General features: G+C 34.2%; 2 protein-coding genes across 2 annotated transcripts; both read left to right on the top strand.

Moving 5' to 3' along the window:
- The first annotated feature begins 2,496 nt into the window (after window positions 1–2,496).
- Window positions 2,497–4,115, top strand: LOC18037026 (protein JINGUBANG). The gene has a single exon (XM_006425733.2). The coding sequence runs from the start codon at window positions 2,673–2,675 to the stop codon at window positions 4,095–4,097; it is 1,425 nt and encodes a 474-aa protein (XP_006425796.1). The 5' UTR covers window positions 2,497–2,672; the 3' UTR covers window positions 4,098–4,115.
- Window positions 4,116–10,334: 6,219 nt separating this feature from the next.
- LOC18037087 (extra-large guanine nucleotide-binding protein 1) lies at window positions 10,335–16,531 on the top strand. Its single transcript, XM_006425734.2, has 8 exons — window positions 10,335–11,792; window positions 11,879–12,016; window positions 12,109–12,213; window positions 12,319–12,504; window positions 13,088–13,268; window positions 13,770–14,011; window positions 14,862–15,025; window positions 15,729–16,531. The coding sequence occupies exons 1-8, from the start codon at window positions 10,572–10,574 to the stop codon at window positions 16,324–16,326; spliced, it is 2,835 nt and encodes a 944-aa protein (XP_006425797.1). The 5' UTR covers window positions 10,335–10,571; the 3' UTR covers window positions 16,327–16,531.
- The last annotated feature ends 40 nt before the right edge of the window (window positions 16,532–16,571 follow it).

Below are 16,571 nucleotides of genomic sequence, written 5' to 3' on the forward strand. Positions count from 1 at the left end.
GATCCAAACCGATCCAAACCGACCATTTGGATTGGTTTGGATCGGTTTCATTAGTAAAAAAACTGGTTTCGGTTTATTGGATTGCAAACCGACATCACTCGGTTTGGATTTCGGTTTGGAAGGATTCTAAACCGATTCAAACCGATCCAATCCAGAAATATTATATAATTATATTATATTCTAAGTTAAGCAATCTAACTAATTATATTTATCATTTTATGCAGATTTTGACAAATCAAAAGTAATTGGGGCATAAATTTTGATGGACAAGATGCTCAATATTTTAATTGTCAAATGTTGTTCAAGTTTATTTTAATTTTGTGAGTTTGTTTTGAATGAACAGGTTAAGAACTTGTTTATTAGGATGTATTATGCTGTAAACTTGTATGGATGTATCTTTGAATTGTTATGTAGATATCAAAGTAGATATGAATAATATAAAAGAGGTATCAATTTGGATTACGGATACAAAAAAATAACAAATAATTTAGGTAAAATAATATAAAAGAAGTGGAATTTTAGTTAATAAGTTCAAACTGGATCCAAACCGATCCAAACCGATCCAGTCGATTTGAATCGGTTCGGTTTAAAAAATTTTTAGGTTGATATCGGTTTGAAAATATTTCAAACCGATTAGTTTGGATCGGTTTGAGAATATGTCCCAAACCGATCCAAACCGAATTTGTCCACCCCTAGCAGCTTCTTTGTTGAAAGTCTCAAATCTAAAATTTATCAATTATAGACCTTTTTTTTATTTCCTTTTTTTTCAATGTATATTGCAATTGATTCTTGAATCTAATTTAGTTTAGTGTGGGCTCCTTTGATTTAAAATTATAATGTTTAAATCATGATTTAAATTTTTATTTACTGCATTCATTCACTTTAATGATAGATAAATAAAAAATTAAGTGCTACTTTTCACTTTACATTTAGGAGAGATGATAATACAAATTATTGTATAAACTTATTTATACAAATTAATGTGACATAAAATTATTGTTCAAATGAAAATATAAAATAATAAAATAAATTATGTGAGTTCAGAGACATTTAATTTAACTATTTTAATCACGTCAGGATAATTTATACAAAACAAATTAGTAAAAAAAATTATAACTCCATCGTTACTTTGGATTTACATCATTAAATTGGATAAGTCATACTTGATGAAAATTTAAGTAATAGTTTTAAATTAAGAAAACTGTAACCTTTATACTGTAATTAATTCTCGAATCTAACAACAGTAATTTGAAAATGTAACAATAGCAATTTCTCCCATTTCAATTATGGTTTTAAAACTATATATTCAGCGATTCTTTTAGAAGAACTATGTTTACATTTTTTATCTTTTGAATTTCATGCGTCTCATCCTTTTGAATTAATTACGTATAAAACTATTTATAAATAATATTTTCTTTTGATAATAGTTTATTTAACTGATAAAATTGCAGCCCCCTCAAGATACGCATAAGAGGTATAAGGTTCAAATCGTACTTGAATATAATTTAATATTCTCTTAATAGTTAAGTTTATAATTAGAGTAACTAAATAGTGTTGTAAATTAAATTTAGCTTGTTAAGGTTCAGTTGTTACGGCATGCTTTTATGAAAGGCGAGATCGACAATAATATGAGTTATTACGGGAAGCAACAAAATTAACGAGAAGTACCAAAATTACAAACGGTAAAGGTTACATAATCATTTAACTCATGTGCAAGAGTTTTAAGCTAAGAGTGAAGCTATTTGAGCCACTAAATTACTAGTTAAATCAATTTCAAATATATATTTTTATTATTAAAATTCAGTGGATTGCTCATTAATTATATTTAACATTTTATTATGTTACCTATTGTTGTGCGACACTCTTAATTATTATTATTTTTGGATACTCCCTATAATTTGTTTAGAAACTCAAGATATTTCCATAAAGATTAATCTATTGTAGGATAAATAATCTCTATTCGATTTTGATGCTCGCTTAACGACAAGGAGGACAATTTTCAGATATAATTTTGACAAAGTCAAAGGTCAGAGTTTATTCCTGATTAGCAAAACAGAAAAGTCCAACGGTTTCAAGTGACAATCGTACGCTTTCCGCTTCCTCCGTTTCAGGATTGGGTAGTCCCATAAAAGTTTTTAGTTCTACAACGCCGCCCACGCTAATTTCAATAATCAATGAATGAATAATGCTTTACTTTGTTGCCACCTAAGACAATTGGGATAGGACTGTCATTTCAAGAGCACTAAAGATCCAAGTGGCAAAATGTGACTGGAAAGCTTGAGCGATCACAAGATAAGAAACCAAAAGACAACCTTAGGTGAATACGCGTTTCAACAGTGGCGAAATTTTTCAATGCATAATCTTATCAAACGGAACCGTTTTTCGGCAGTTGCCATCTAAGTATGGGGCCCCTCGAAATTCTCCAAATTTCAATGTCAGTGCAAAGTCTTTTATTCTTCATCCTCTCTCTCTCAGGCGTTCTGTTTGCATACTTTTTCTCATTTCATACTAATATTCTTCAAACTTTCGGCTTCCTTCAAAACCAGTTTTCGTCATTATTCTTTACATTAGACCACGCGCTAGATGCTTTTGCCAAGTTATTAGTTCTTTGTGCACACCGGCTTGCATCGGTTGTTATATTAGGCCATAAAAATAAAAATAAAATCATAATTATGAAAGGAGCACGAGGGGGGTCAAGACCTGGCCGAATATTTTCAGAAGAGAACAGTGCCCGTGCCCAAAAATTTGGTAGGCTCAAAAGCTCCGAACCAATGGACGAAGATTTCTCAATTCCATACTGCGGCGGCAACAACAACAATACACCACCAATATACGACAAAGCATTCGCGATTGCACAAGATGGTTCACCAACTCATAATGATTCATCTTCTCCATTTTCCAAGTCTCCATGGTCAACTCATCACGTATCTGTGCCCCCTCCTAGTAATAATGATGATGGTTTCTCCCCAAATGTGCTGATAGGATCATTGGTACGTGAAGAGGGTCATATATATTCGCTAGCGGCTGCTGGTGATTTGTTATACACTGGTTCTGATAGCAAGAATATTAGGGTTTGGAAGAACCAGAGGGAATTTTCTGGTTTTAAATCGAATAGTGGGTTAGTGAAAGCGATTGTGATTTCGAATGAGAAGATCTTTAGCGGTCATCAAGATGGCAAGATTAGAGTTTGGAAAGTTTCTTCCAAAGACGCTAGCATTCATAAGCGTGTTGGAACATTGCCAACTTTTAAGGATTTTATCAAGTGTTCAATGAAACCAAGCAATTATATTGAAGTTAGACGACGTCGTAACGGGCTTTGGATCAAGCACTTCGATGCAATATCTTCTCTTAGCATGAGTGAAGATCAAAACCTTCTTTACTCAGCTTCTTGGGACAAAACATTCAAAGTCTGGCGAACCTCTGATTACAAGTGCCTAGAATCCGTTATAGCTCACGACGATGCTGTTAATTCCATTGTTGCGGGATTTGATGGTTTGGTTTTTACAGGATCAGCTGATGGCACGGTTAAAGTTTGGAGAAGGGAATTACAAGGGAAAGGAACGAAGCATTTCTTTTCGCAGACTTTGTTGAAGCAAGAATGTGCAGTCACCGCATTGGCTATTAGCCCGGATGCCGCGATTGTTTATTGCGGCTCATCAGACGGGTTAGTTAACTTCTGGGAAAGGGAATTGAATCTATCTCATGGTGGTGTCTTGAGAGGACATAAACTGGCGATTCTTTGCTTGGTTACGGCTGGGAATCTTGTGTTCAGTGGCTCGGCTGATATGAGTATATGCATATGGAGGAGAAAGGAGAATGAGCACATATGTCTGTCCATGTTAACAGGACACAGCGGGCCTGTCAAGTGCTTAGCAGTTGAGAAAGATGATGAGTCTTTATCACGAGAAAAGCGGTGGATATTGTACAGCGGCAGTCTAGATAAGTCCGTGAAGATGTGGAGGGTATCGGAGCAAGCACCGCCGCTAGTATCCACTACCCAACAACATCCATTGGAAGGACATGGTGTTGCGCCTAACTCACTGCCGTATGCGCCAAGCTTCTCTTCCCAGGGAAGAATTTGCCAGAAGAGAAGCTAAAAGTAAAAATAAAAGTTCACCAATTTAACGTAAGTTTAATCTGTGTGATTCAATGTAATTAAGTTGATTGTCATTTTTGCATACATGCATGGTTCGAGAAAATCCAATTATGAATTGGGAAAATTTTGTAACATTTTTCTTTGTTAATACATACTAATAACGTTCATTTAGATATATTTTTGCTTGTTTGTGACAAGTAAATTAAAATGAGAATTAAGATTTATACTCACTCATAGAGGTTGGAATTAATGTGGTAGCATAAGCCGAAGCATACAATTGAATAATAATTTGAACAGATAGGTAATTGCCATTTGTCTTTTCCTAACACCTCTTCCATCTTCGATTCTTGACATTTTCTTGTTCCCTTTTTTTGTCCGGGCGTACATGCTTTATCCAGGGAAGAACAGTGGAAAATCCATTATATTTGAAAGCTTGGAGAATCTTAGATCGCAGGGAAAGACATGAAAGAATCGCCCAAGAAGATTATCCTTGCAAGCTGATGTTGAAAATGGATGTGTGTCTGATTGGTCGTTGTAATCCCCTATGTTTTTTTAAAACTCTTCATCGTTAGCTGTATCAGAAGTCATGAGTGTATAAAAAATTTATTATAAACAATGGCGCGATCAGTATTGAATATGTGAACTTTGGTGTCACGCAACCAAAGTCTTCTATACTGTGAATTAATTAATTAGAGGATTTCTTTTTAAAAATATATATAGATACATCTTTTGATTCGAGCGCTGAGAAAAACTTGTGCTGGAGTTTGCATGCATGCCATGTATTCTCTATTTAAATTACAAGGGTTTGGAATTTTGAATGATGCTGTGATCTCAGCAGGCTACAGGAGTCAATAAGGATGACAAAGTAGGAGGAACAATTGGATCCAGTTTTGTCGACAATTAGAAGACTAAAGAAATCAAGTAGAAAATGGAACAACTTGTAAGCAAACCTATGTTATCTGGTTTGAAATCGACACATGAGATTTTAAAATTAAAAAGAAAAACCAAACAAAAAATGGAATCCAGTACTACTTTCAGCTGTATAATAAATAAAATAATCCGGTTGAGTTCATTTCTTTTACTGCTAGGGCATATATAAAATTAACGAAAAGGATTGAATTGTGCTACTAGTTAAGAAGAATTGTGTAAAAGTAATACTATAATGACGAAAAGTGCCATCCTTCTTCTTTGTTTCTAAAGTTAGCCGACCATATTATGGCCAACAGGACCCCTGTAAGAGCAGTTTCTTCACTCCAAAGAGTGGGGGTAGGCAGAGGCACCGCCAATGTAACAACACCCTTGAAATATTAATATATACTAGTTCTTTAATTTAATTACAATTTTTTTATTCTTATATATATATATATATATATAGAACAAGGCATCTATGCAATGATTTTTATGCCATTCGGTAATCAGCTGGTTGCTTAAGTTAAAATGAAAATTTATATTATGTAGCTGCAGTTATGAATAAAATGATGTGAAGTTTCTTTTCGAAGAAGCAATAAGAACAGCTAGACACCAAGCAACAATTAATATGAATGGCAGAACAGATAGTTTGGCATTGATTTTCTATGTGATCTGTTGTCGATCTATTAAAAGCAACTAGCCTAACTAAGCTTTTCTGTTTGCGCGGAAGAAACTTATAGGAAAAATAATATTGGGTTAACAAATTAGGAGATAAGGTACTTGTCCAAGTGATGGTTGATTGCATCCTAGCTAAATGGCAGCTCCCCGCGTACAATATGCGCATGCGTTGGGCAAAAGTGTAAGACTACATATATAGTCCATTTTAGTTGGTGCAGGCAATTGATTAATGAATTTGGAATCATATTTTGATCATTTAAAGCTCTTGTGTTATGTTTATCCATCGACTACCAATCAATAATCATATAAGAAAAGATAATCATAAAACTCAAATTAGCAGCAGTAAATTCATGTATGGGGCTGTCTTTAAGGAATGATCAGTACAAGTGGAAATTGAAAAATATAAATTATTATGTGATAGTTATAATATATAACAGTGGAAATTTAATAGTAATCACACTTTACAAATTTATCCTAAATGCAAATAGAACTTATAAATTAGTGAAAAGAAGTCACATGTTCTCTAACTCGAACGATTATCAATGAAAATGTTCATATTCTCAGTTTTATAGTGTATCTACCAATAAAGAATAGGGATGGGTTGGAATCAAATTAAGAATAAATCAAATATTTGAGCTGGAAGAACTAAAATGAAAATGAAGTGTATTGGTATCATGTGTTTACTTTGGAATCAGTTAATTATTTTTGTTATGATTATTATTTAGCCGTTGTTGTTGTTATTATTATTATTATTATTATTATTATTATTATTATTAAAAAAGCTTATTGTTAATGATGATGGTGATAATAATAATAACAAAAAGACAATATAATAATGATAATAATATAATATCAATAATAATAAAATAATAATTATTATAGTTATTACAACTACAACAATAATAATAATAATAATAATTATCGTCAGTGTCAATCGGCAGCAGCAAAAATGACCGGCGGTGATGCTTCCTTCGACGACGAGATAGGCAACGAAATGCCCCAGTTGACAGCAGGTGCTGCTGCTTTGGTGCGAAATCAACGGCAGGCGACTCGTCAGTGGCTGCACCACAAATGATTGTACGTGCTACGGTACTTGTTTAACAATTTTGGGGTGCCGCGCTTTGGCGCGAAATCAACGGCAGGTGACTCGTCAGTGGCTGCACGACCAACGATTATAGGTGCTACAAAACTTGTTTAACAATTCTGGGGTGCCGCTGCCTGTTGCCTTTCGGTTCGATTGGGAGTAGATAATTTTTCTTTCATTTTTTTTTTTTGTTTTTATATTTTTGTGATTTAATTAAGACAATTAAAAATTTAGAAGTTTGAGGATGGGTATTTTTCACTAGTCTTGAAAATGGGGTTTTGATGCGTAACTCCTGGGATCTAGGAATTGGGAATTCGAGCCCATTCCTAATTCCCAACAGTGACATGGGCCCCATTGTTGATTCTCGTCCCCAACAAATTTTTATTCCCATCCCAACAATTTATTCTCGTCCATGATTGGTAAACACATCATCATTGTAGTGGTGGTGGTGTTGTTTTCTACATCAAAATAATTCTGTTAAATCCAAATGAAACCGAACTTTTTTACAAATCACAGAAAAAAGAACAGAGGAAAAATAATATAGAATAGTGATTTAATTAAACACGAGTGGTGCTGCTCACACAGTCACACCTCTCCAAACATCTCACATCTCCTTTTGACACATTTACAATTTTAAAACTCGCCTAAATAAACTTGTATTTAATTAAAATCACTGGTAATTTGCTTTCAGTAAAAACCTCTTAGTTTAACCCTGTATTGCACGTGTATCTTCAAATCAAAGTCTATTTAGCACAACAAAACTAACAGGATTTGCGAGAAGCTTTCTGGTATTATGTTCAAGCTTTGAGTTAAAGTAGCAAAGTTCAGTTCTAGATTTTTGGGGATGCCTTCTCAATAGTCTCCCGTATTGCTGTGATGTCGCAATTTGTGATACAAAACCATTACAACTTTAGGTACAAAAAATCAAAGGCAACACTTGATAGTAACGCCTATCTATTAAGTTGGGCCACTGAAGTTGAACCGGTTTTAGGCATGAGGAGAGCTATTCACACCACCCATTCAACTAGAAGACGATATCTAATTTAGTTTTAGGGCTAGTTTGATAATACTATATCCATTTGGGAAACTATGTCCGTGATGTCCATTTAAGTTATATAAAAATATTCAAAAAATACTTTCTTGATACTTTAGTCTTAAGGCTAATTTGATAATGCTATATTTAAAAAAAAAATATTAGTTGTGCTTTAAAAATAATTAGTTGGGAAGAGAATCACTTCAATGTTTGGTAAAATTTAATTTTAAAAGTGGTTTAAATTTTAAAAGCAGTCATATGCGCTTAATAAATTATATGTTGAATTGCAGTAAGAATATAAATGACTGAAATACACTTAATATTAAGTAAAATTTATTTACAACATTTATAGACATATGTATGAAAAATATTCATTTTATTGTGTATTTATAACAATTAATAATTAAAATAAATGATTTTATTTTGTTGTCTCAATATTATTTGTAATAATATTACTTTCTTTAAATTCCTTGGTTTTATTTCTTAATTAAATAAGGATAATTTTAGATTTTTATAATATATGTGAGGATATATATATATAATTGTAATAAGAGTAAGACTAATTCTTAAAATCAGATTTTAAAAAACTAATTCTTCCTTACTTTTAAATCTAGATACAATGGAGCGATTTCACCAAAAGTAATTTTTTAAAAAAATTACTAATTAATAAAATTAATTTTTAACTTTTCAAAATTACTTTTAAACTTTTTAAACCAAAAGCAATTCAGAGACGAGCCATGTTCCATGATGGATTGGATTTTAATTTCAATTGTGCAACATACAATCGGTTTTCTTGTGTCCTACATCAACTTTGCAAATTGCAAATTAACAAAAAATAACAAGTTATCAGATAAACTGGGTTTTTTTTTTTTTTTTGGTGTCAAGGGAGGTGGGGGTGGCCCAAACAAAAAGGTTCTGATCCCTTGCCCATTCAGCGGAACAATCCATGTCCATCACCATCACCCTCGGCTTCAAATTTGTAACAGCGGAACCTCACATCACCGAACACCACCACCAACCAACAAACGGTAAAAATCACCCTGGTCCTTTTCCCTAGCCCAGCGCCCCTAACAGCTCTAAGATGCCAACAACACGATGTAAAAGACAAAAGTTCCCTGGACCCCACGTGGCCCTTTTCCCCAGCAAAAAATCATCGGTCCAATTCTAAATTAAAATAAAGCTGACAATGGTTTATCATTTTCATCCCTAAAATCTTACATTTTTCACTCTAAAGTTATAGCTTGTCCATTTATATTAAAGAGGTCGGCCGACTTGTTATAATTTCTAAAATTACCAATGACCAATTATCTTGGCCTATGTTTAGAATAAGTGTATGTTTAAGATCATGTTAGATTATCGAATAATAATTTATTTAAAATTTATTTTTAAATTGTTAACTTATTCAATGCTTATAAATATTTTAGATCTAAAAAAAAAATCCCGAGTAAGCAATTTTTGAAAAATAATTTAGCAATAAAAAATATAAATTGGACGTAGATTTACAATCCACTTTGATCCTTAATATATATTTAACTAGATGTAGCTCTAATATTGAAGGGTGTTATTATTATTCTCTAAATATAGAGACATATTTATTTAGTAATGGCAATAAAGAGGGAAGGGGAGATCACTACGTCACTTTATTGGTCTTTAAAATGTTAATAGATGAATTTTTTTTATCTCTCTACCCCAAATAACTTACTATTTATGTTCAAAACTTAATTTAATTAAACTATAATAAGACCCCGTTTAATGAATAATGATTTGTTTAACTAAAAAAAAAAACTAAAATACACTATGTTAATAACTAATTAGAAACACCAAAATATCAAAATAAACTAAAGTTATTGATAATTTTTTGTCCAACTAAGATCAATGTCATTGACATATCTTACTTACGAGATCATCCAAAATTTAAAGCATCAAACATGGTTATTAACACAAAATAACAATGTTTTTAGCACCAATTCATTACATAAACCACCATATTTAACTATTCAACAAAATCATTCAAAGTATCTATGTCAACATTATATCATGAATTAAATGTCCAAAAGTATTTACTGTAGACAACTTTAGAATCAAAAGCATAACTATACTTGTAAGATTCTTCATAAATTTACATGAATAAACTTGTATCTATCAATTATGTTTTTATTAAAAATTTTAAAAATAAATATATTAAATATCAAATGAATAAATTATTTTATGTATAATGTTTATTAATAATATTACATAAGCTTATAAAAATACAGTGTATAGGAGAATAGGGAGGCGATCGGACTTTCTCTAAATAAGAAATGAGTATGAAAATAATAAATATATCCATCTCCTAATTAAATTTATGTTTCATTCATCATCTTGATCACAATCCTAAGTCCTACAGCGAAATAGACGTTTTTGATATTTCTGCCATTTCTTTTAATTTAAATATTAAATAAATAAAAAAGGGAAAAGGTCAGGGATCTATATGATAGAACCCCAAAAGCAAACTAACGTGTGCATTTATTTCAAAAATAAAACAACAGATTGATTCCCCCATTCGTGTCCAGCACAGAGCTAGCTAGAGCTACAGCTGAACCTACGGTTTTTTTTTTCCCCTTTTCTTTACCTCCAGTCATTTTCCAATTTTCGCCCACTTTCGACTTTCCCTTCTATTTTACTCCTTCCAACGCTCTCTGTTTATGGATTTATTTATTATTTCTTTTAATTTCTGAGATTGAATATGAATCGAGTTTAGGGTTACATCTGAAGCTATACTGAACGAAACAATGACGCCGGAATTGATTTCAGCTCCCGTAGCTGAAGATGCGCCGATCCAATACTCATTTGCAACTGAATATGAAGGACCACCGGTATCCTACGATATTCCGCGAGCCGTTCCGATCAATGTACAGAAAATTCCTGTGGCCGCCGTTGTCAAGCAAGTTTCTCTCTCCGATAAATTGTCGCTGCCGGTTGTCCATCCGATTGTATCGGCCGATAAATTGAAAACAAGTTTCTCCAAGGAACTCAAACCCGCTTCGGTTGAGGCTGAAGTAAAATCTGAAACGACAGTTTCGCCGACGTCCGTTATCGATAGAGCCGCCGACAGTGTCAATTGTGTATTGTCTGGTGAATTAAGTAGCTCAGGCGCTTTAGAGTTTTCAAATTATGTGTCCGGCGAATTAGGTAATTGTTCAAACGGATTTAATCCGACTACTGAGAATTTGAATATCAGTAGTTCTGAGAGGTCAAGAGAGAGTTGGTCGAGATTGAGAGGTTCGAACGTTGGAAAAGAGAGTTTGGATATGACTGATGAGTTAAATCAGCCTGATTGGGAATCAAATGAATCTGTTTTGAGTATGGATTACCCCTCATCACGGGTTTCATCTCTTAAAACTGGAGATTTGAGTAATAGAATTAATCATGACGATGATGGCTTTGAATCTAATGGTGATGCAAGAAGAGGGCCGGTTGTTACGTTTCGTGATATTGCATCTGAAGATGAGGACGAAGACGACGATTTTGGGGATGAGTTCAGTCAAGAGGCACCAAGGATTATGCAGCGAGTTAAGAGAGAGCCTGAAACGAGAGGGAAGAAAGGTTCGTGTTATAGGTGTTTTAAGGGAAACAGGTTTACAGAGAAAGAGGTTTGTATCGTCTGTGATGCAAAGTATTGTTGTAATTGTGTGCTTAGAGCAATGGGGTCAATGCCTGAAGGAAGGAAGTGTGTTACATGCATTGGGTATCCTATTGATGAGGCTAAACGAGGGAGTTTGGGAAAATGTTCTAGAATGCTAAAGCGCTTGCTTAATCCATTGGAGGTTAAGCAAATAATGAAGGCTGAGAAGTTGTGTGAGGCGAATCAGTTGCCTCCGGAGTATATTTGCGTAAATGGGAAACCTCTTTGTCGTGAGGAGTTGGTTATATTGCAGACATGTCCTAACCCACCGAAGAAGCTAAAACCAGGGAATTATTGGTATGATAAAGTATCTGGTCTTTGGGGAAAGGTGAATATGGCATATTTGAATATATCTATTTACAACGATTTTAGTTCATTATTTTGGATATTGACGCTTCTGCTGAATCTTCACAGGAAGGACAGAAGCCATCAAAGATTATTAGTCCGCATCTGAGTGTTGGGGGTCCAATCAAGCCAGATGCTAGCAATGGAAACACACAGATTTTCATCAATGGTCGGGAGATCACTAAAGTAGAGCTGAGGATGTTGCAGGTCAGTGTTTCTAGACTTGTATTATTCTTTTTGGAAATTAATTTATGTCCATGAAATGTTAATATCAATTTCTGTTGAACGTTAACTTACAGCTGGCAGGAGTTCAATGTGCCGGCAATCCACACTTTTGGATGAATGAGGATGGGTCATATCAAGAAGAGGGACAGAAGAATACTAAAGGATATATTTGGGGCATGGTATGGTTTATGTTTGAATTTGTTTCTCCGTTTGTGTTTAAGTCTATCTTTCCAAAAGTTTCTCAGCATCAATCTGGCATTTATATACTAGACATTGCTTCTCAGGCTAAGACAAAGCTAGTCTGTGCTGTTTTGTCGCTGCCAGTTCCTTCAAAATCTTCAAATCCTGGTGCAGAACAAGGAAGTGGTCTGATGAGCAGATCCATTCCTGACTATATTGAACGGAGAACACTTCAAAAGTTACTTTTGGTCGGTTGCAGTGGATCTGGGACGAGTACTATATTTAAGCAGGTACTTCAAAATGGGGAAATGCTTTTTCCAACTCAATATTGCAATTATTTTTATGTGGGGACCTATGTATCGAACTGATTGCAATGTTGCTTAAATAAACTTGTATTACTTAATGTGAACGAGGAGAAGAGTTCTGGCAGGGGGCCCCTAAAAAAATTTGAGCATTATGCTATAATAATCAAGTTAAGTTTGTTCATTATATGGTAATCATATTTCATCTGTGGGTATCTTGTTAACTTTTTATGATACAAATTATATGTCTACTCTTGCTCTGATGTTGGAGCGAAGATGCATTAGTTTTGACTAATGTTAATGCTAAAAATGCTAGGAATAATTTGTGTTCAACCCCTAGGAGTTGACATTGAAGGATTTTGTGAATGAATTAAATAGTTGCATAGTCATTTTTAGCTGTTTATGATTATTAAGAGTATGAAGTGAACTTGCTTTTACAGCATAGGTGGACCTTTAAGGAAAAATGTTTTGACAATATTTTGATTTTTCAATTATATGACCATTATTATCTTATGATATATTATTGCTGATAACGTTAAAATATTGATTTATTTATTAACAAATGTTTCAGGCCAAAATTCTCTATAAAGCCGTTCCGTTCTCAGATGATGAGCATGAGAATATTAAGTTGAAGATCCAGAGCAATGTGTATGGCTATCTTGGCATACTTCTTGAAGGTCGTGAGCGTTTTGAGGAAGAAATTTTGGGTGAAAAGAGGAAGAAACAATCTTTGGATGAAATGAACCCAGTTGGTAAGAAAGTGTATTCATTCTTCTCTTTGCCCCTAACTTATTTAACTTCATGTATATTGAACAAATTTTATGTTCCAATACACATGCCGTGTCAACTTGCATATGTATATATTCCAAATACACATACCTTTCCATGTGTTGGTGTCAACTTGACACAGGTGCTTAATAGATTTGAGGTTTTTATGTTGCATAAATGGCAGGTAAGATCCTATTGTCTAAATCACTAACTTTATACTGAGGATTTATTTTTGGATAATTTGACTATTTAAGATTCCAAAACATTTTATGTGAAAGTCACTTAAGCCCCTAAGGTCTCTAGAAGTGTTTTCGTTTAATGCCAAATTTCTAGAATGCTTGTCAGGCATGTTAAGTATTTTTCAATGATATGGAAATTTTTTAGCTGCAAGGTGTCAGGAACTACTTTTAACATGATTGCATTGTTGTTCACACAAATCATATATTTTCTAATTGTCTCAGTTGAGTTTCTCTGGTCAATGATAGGGAGTTCTGACGGCACTGATGGCAAAACTATCTACACGATTGGCCCAAGGCTTAAAGCATTTTCTGATTGGCTTCTGAAGACTATGGTGTCAGGCAATTTGGAAGCTATTTTCCCAGCTGCTACTCGTGAATATTCTCCCTTGGTTGAGGAGCTATGGAAGGATGCTGCCATTCAGGCAACTTACAGCCGGAGAAGTGAACTGGAAATGCTATCTAGTGTTGCTAGTTATTTCCTAGAGCGGGTAAAATCATGCTTGCTATTCTTAGGCTCCACTAAATTTTTTAAAATTGTTGGTACTTGTGCCTCTCAATAATAAATTACCGGACGTTAATTTTACAAGCCTGAAGATTTCTATTCTTAAACTTAACGTCTAATGTCAGTGAATATAATCGGGATTTTAAGATACTACTACATATCTTGGCCTAGTGGTTTGACACCTCCTCGCCTCATCCTTGAGGTCAATGGGTTCAGGACTCTCCATGTGGTTGTGGAAGTATATTTTGCCTAATTTAGAATTTGCCTCTCCATCCTTTTTTGGAGCGGATTTTGTATTGAGCTTCAAATGGACTATATCAAGCCAGGTCTCAGCAGACTTCTGATTATGATATCAGTAGAATTGTATTGTAATATTAGACGAAAAAAAAGTATGCTACTACCCTACAAAAATGTGTTGGCCTTACTTTCTACGTAGTAGTTGTCTGGTTATTCAACCTGGATAACACAAATGCATGGTAAGCTAAGCATTTAAATGGAGGAATTAGCACGTTGTAGAAATAAGATGAACACCTGGATCTTAGTGAAGATCTTTTAGTGACCTAGGTTTTAATACTCTTGAAAGGAAAATAGATTCTCTTTTCTTTTGAAAAAAATAAAAAATAAGAAGCAAGTCTGCCTGCAATGAATTGATGGGTCCACAACTTTCCAAGAATCCCAGACTTGTTATAAAGGGCCTCATGAATAATAGGAAAAAGAGTTGTGTTAAAGGAAAAATGAATTGTTTAAGAAGAATTTGGGTTCATTTTGGTGTGAGCGAGGATGATAATTATGGCTAACTCTTGTTAATATTTCTATTGTTATCTTCTTGTCTTCAGGTTGTTGATATATCAAGAACAGACTATGAGCCTTCAGATTTGGATATTCTATATGCTGAGGGTGTCACTTCATCAAATGGGCTTGCTTGTGTGGACTTCTCATTTCCCCGCTCAGCTTCTGATGATTCTGTTGACACTGCTGATCAGCATGACTCTTTGCTTAGGTGGGTGCCAGTGTAAAAAATTTTGCAAAAAAATAAAGGAAAGAAATGAAGCCTATTTCTAGGGTATATTGGTCTCATGTTTGTGAGATAAGCGCCTTCCATTTTCAGTTGCCTTGGGTAGGACAGTTCTAAAAGATATATAGGCAGATCATAGAAATAAATAATGAGAACATGTGCGGATCACTGGACTATTAAAACGGTAATCTCCTATTTGGCTTGGATTCTAAATTAGGCCATTAAAACCCAGTTTCTTCTTTGAAGATGGAAATTGGGCTTTTTATAGACACACTTTTCTGCATCCTGACACAGTTTCATAGGTCTAATACTTGTATAAAAGTAAGCTATAGGTGGGTGGTTCATGCTCCACAGAGATGGTAAAAGATAAAAAATTCTTACATGTGCTTTGGAAATTGCTATTATACTTCTCTTAAACTAGCTAAGGTTGGAGATATTGCATCTGATAAATCAGAGAACCACCTCCTGTTGCATTGACAATCCATTAGCTTTAATTCTCTGCTGCATTTTGTTTGTCCAGTTAGTTCTCTGATTTCTGACACATTGACCTATGCTATTTACATATTATGCAATCTTCATTTCTCATCTTTTATGGACATTGTGACATTAGCATGTAGACTGCTTTTTTAACTTTTTATTTTTATTTTTAAAATCCTTTGACATTTTCCATTCTGGGGTTGTTTATCAGATACCAACTTATTAGAGTCCAGGCAAGAGGTCTTGGGGAAAACTGCAAGTGGCTAGAGATGTTTGAAGACATTGGAATGGTCATTTTCTGTGTTGCCTTGAGTGACTATGACCAATTTTCTGTTGACGGCAATGGGTCACTTATGAACAAGATGATGCTGAGCAGGAAATTCTTTGAAAGCATTGTTACTCATCCAACTTTTGATCAGATGGAATTTCTTTTGATACTAAACAAATATGATCTGTTTGAGGAAAAAATAGAAAATGTACCGTTGAACCAGTGCGACTGGTTTGAAGATTTTCATCCAGTGATCAGCCGTCATCACCCCAATGGCAACAGAAACAGCAACAACATCAATCATAGCCCCTCACTAGGTCAGCTGGCTTCCCACTATGTTGCTGTCAAGTTCAAGAGGCTTTATTCATCTCTCACTGGGCGGAAATTGTATGTTTCCCTGGTGAAGGGATTGGAGCCTAATAGTGTTGATGCTGCTCTTAAATATGCAAGGGAGGTTCTAAAGTGGGATGAAGAGAAAACCATATTTAGCATTAGTGAGTACTCGATGTACAGCACTGAGGCAAGCTCCTTCTCTCATTGATAATCAGAAAAGCCTTGTAAATGGGTCCTAAGAGTGTACATATGCAATAGTATGTAAATGAACAGAGAGAGCGTTCCCTTCCATGACCCACTGCTGTAAGCTTTCCCAATCCTTTTAGGTATTATTTTAACTGTCATGCTGATATGGTTCATTAATTGGTGTACTGCACGTATGGAACATTACGTCTTGTCCATGGAGACTTTTTTTTAAACAGTTTTTGTATCATGCTTATGTATGTCGGCCGT

This window comes from Citrus clementina, unplaced genomic scaffold, assembly GCF_000493195.1.
Source record: "Citrus clementina cultivar Clemenules unplaced genomic scaffold, Citrus_clementina_v1.0 scaffold_7, whole genome shotgun sequence".
Classification (NCBI taxonomy): Eukaryota; Viridiplantae; Streptophyta; class Magnoliopsida; order Sapindales; family Rutaceae; genus Citrus; species Citrus x clementina.

Coding starts and splice junctions, on each gene's coding strand:
- LOC18037087 (XM_006425734.2), top strand. CDS start 10,572: ATGACGCCGGAATTGATTTCAGCTCCCGTAGCTGAAGATGCGCCGATC. Junction 12,017..12,108: donor TAGAGCTGAGGATGTTGCAG/GTCAGTGTTTCT, acceptor GTTAACTTACAG/CTGGCAGGAGTTCAATGTGC. Junction 15,026..15,728: donor CAGCATGACTCTTTGCTTAG/GTGGGTGCCAGT, acceptor GTTGTTTATCAG/ATACCAACTTATTAGAGTCC.
- LOC18037026 (XM_006425733.2), top strand. CDS start 2,673: ATGAAAGGAGCACGAGGGGGGTCAAGACCTGGCCGAATATTTTCAGAA.